Source organism: Myotis daubentonii, chromosome 9 (assembly GCF_963259705.1).
Source record: "Myotis daubentonii chromosome 9, mMyoDau2.1, whole genome shotgun sequence".
In the NCBI taxonomy this organism is placed as follows: domain Eukaryota; kingdom Metazoa; phylum Chordata; class Mammalia; order Chiroptera; family Vespertilionidae; genus Myotis; species Myotis daubentonii.
In genome coordinates, this window is record NC_081848.1 from 67,814,571 (window position 1) to 67,817,302 (window position 2,732).

At 34.6% G+C, this 2,732-nt stretch overlaps 1 protein-coding gene across 1 annotated transcript; it reads right to left on the minus strand.

Moving 5' to 3' along the window:
- Window positions 1-215: 215 nt before the first annotated feature.
- On the minus strand, window positions 216-1,163 carry LOC132242281 (olfactory receptor 8J2-like). Its single transcript, XM_059711183.1, has one exon. The coding sequence runs from the start codon at window positions 1,161-1,163 to the stop codon at window positions 216-218; it is 948 nt and encodes a 315-aa protein (XP_059567166.1).
- Window positions 1,164-2,732: the final 1,569 nt, after the last annotated feature.

Sequence of the window (2,732 nt, forward strand, 5' to 3'; positions counted from 1 at the left end):
TGTGTTTATCTTAATATTATTGTTATTACTTATGTAACTGGCGTTTTCTTTGGTCAATTAATGCATTTTTCTAAAGGGACAATTGGGTATTTGAGGTTGGGTAAAAAGGATTAAGATTTCTCCCATTGAAATCAATAGAATTTTAAACTATTGCTTCTTTTTTTTTTTCAGAAGCAAAAGAAAACCCATAAATGAAGATAGTTGTTATTTTAAATTTACACTAGTTTGAATGACTGACATGGGTTATCCCAGAATCTCTTCAGTGCCTCCTTCACATCCTTGTTCCTTAGGCTGTAAATAAGGGGGTTCAGCATTGGTATCATGAGGGTGTAGAAGACTGAGGCCATTTTATCAGTATCTAATGAGTGGTTGGTCCTTGGTTGCAAATACATGAAGAGAAGGGTCCCATAGAAGACAGTGACAACCATCATGTGAGAAGCACAAGTGGAGAAGGCTTTTTGTCGCCCCTCTGAGGAACGTATCCTCAAGATGGCAAGGATGATGTTAAAGTAGGATATTAAAACAGCAATCATAGAGAAAATCAAATTAATTCCTGAAAAGGTAAACACAGCTGTTTCTGGAATATAGGTATCAGAACAAGACAATTCTAACAAAGGGATATTGTCACAGTAAAAATGGTTGATTACATTGGAAGAGCAGTAGGACAGAGAGAACACACAGGAAGAGACGGTCAGTGCTGTGGTCAGACTGAAGAAGTACGCAAGGGACACCAGCAAACGGCAGATCTGTGGAGACACGATCACCATGTAGAGCAGGGGACTACAAATAGCCACGTAGCGGTCATAGGCCATTGCGGCCAGCATTAAAATCTCAGTAGCAGTAAAACTTATGAATCCACCCATTTGCACTGCACATCCATAGTAGGATATACTTTTCTTTGAAACCAAGAAATTAACCAGCATTTTAGGGGCAATGACAGTAGAGTTGCCAAGATTGACGATAGCCAAGTGCCGGAGGAAAAAGTACATGGGGGTCTGAAGTTGAGAGTCAACACTGGTGAGAGTGATAACGCTCAGGTTCCCAGCCAAGGTCAGCCCATAGATGACCAGGAAAACAGAGAAGAGTGGAATCTGCAGCTCCGGATCTTGTGAGATGCCCATGAGAATGAATTCAGTCACCTGCGAGCGATTCCCGGGAGCCATTGATTTTGTTGCCTTCATCAATTAGTGAGGAAAATGAAAAGAGATTAATAGACAACACACTTTTCTCTTTTCAGTGTCATATTGTTAAATGTTTCATGTAAAATTAGTTTTTTTTTATTGTTCTTCATTGCTTTTGAATTATTTTTAAAACTTATTTTTATTAACTATATTGGAGTGACATTGGTTAATTGAATTATATGTTTTGAGTGTACAATTCTATGATATACCATGTGTATATTGATCAGTTTATTTTTGTTCAGATCTTAAAATTCAAAAATACAGTCTCCAGAGACCAGTTCCAGGTTCTTAGAACTGTTTGAATAAACTGCTAATTTATTTTTAGTCTCTCCTGAATATAGTTTGTATTGGATGGATACACACAATTTATTATATTATTATATGTATTAATATATGTATATATTAATTATATTAACATTTGCAATTGCATGAATATATATGTACATATATATATGCATGTATATATTTACTTGTACACACATGCCTCTGAGTGTGAGTGTGTTTATGTTTCCAATGATAAAACAGAGTTACCTATAAGAAGCAGATGAGCCAGAAGGACTTCCTGTTATTTTTCCTTAGTTGCCATAGGCCTTTTCTTCAGCCTATATCTTGCCATCATCATCCTTGGGAATTTCAATAGGAAATAGTATGCTGGGATATTCCTTATTAATTTCCACCACACTGTTCTGTTTCAGCTCCCCACAGACCACACCTCAAAACTGTTCCTTAGTATCACTCAGAAAATGTTTCCTCTTCACTTAATCATATTTTCTTTCTTTTACCAAATAAGCCAGTCCTGTCCTATCGATCTAACTTCTAATTGTTCAGATTTTTCTCTATTGTTTTGTTCTGGTAGCCTTTCCTTCTCTTTCCGGCTTATGCCTCCTTCCTTTAAATTGTTTAAAGCCTGTTTTGATTTTTTTAAAGTTATTACTTATAGTTTTGATTTGTTAAAGCTTGATCATTATGTTTTAATTGGATAGAAAGTGAATGCAGGACAATGCTAATGTTATTTATTGTGTGCCCACTCTGTGCCCAGAGCTGTGTGAGGCATTTTGAAATAGTTGGTCTCATTATTCTGCAGGGAAGTCCTGAAAAATAGATGTAATTATTTCAATGTCTGACAGAACAATGAGGTTTATGAGATTATTATGTGTTTCCTCTTCAACTGCAGTTTAACTGAAGGCAAAGCTAGGGTTGCTTTTTATTTCAGTTAGTATATGTCACTGAAATAAAGTTTCTCTAGAACAACCTCAGTTTTTCTTGTTTCTTCAGAACTTTGTCTCATTTAGCATTGTTCTCAAAAAGAACAATTTTAATTTATTACAAATAATTTTTTCTCATTTGTTTTTGAATATAAGTAGTTTATAGGCCTACCAAGATAATACATTCTCAGCAAATACAAATTTTACAATGTACCTATTTTTAATCATTTTATCTTATAATTTTAATAATACATGGTAGTGCAAATTAATTTTTAAACAGCTTCTGATATGATTTCAAGACTATGTTTCATTGAGATTACTCTATTCTATGTTTGAGATACATATT

Bases quoted from the DNA above. Each gene is read 5' to 3' on its own strand.
- LOC132242281 (XM_059711183.1), bottom strand. From the start codon at position 1,163: ATGGCTCCCGGGAATCGCTCGCAGGTGACTGAATTCATTCTCATGGGC.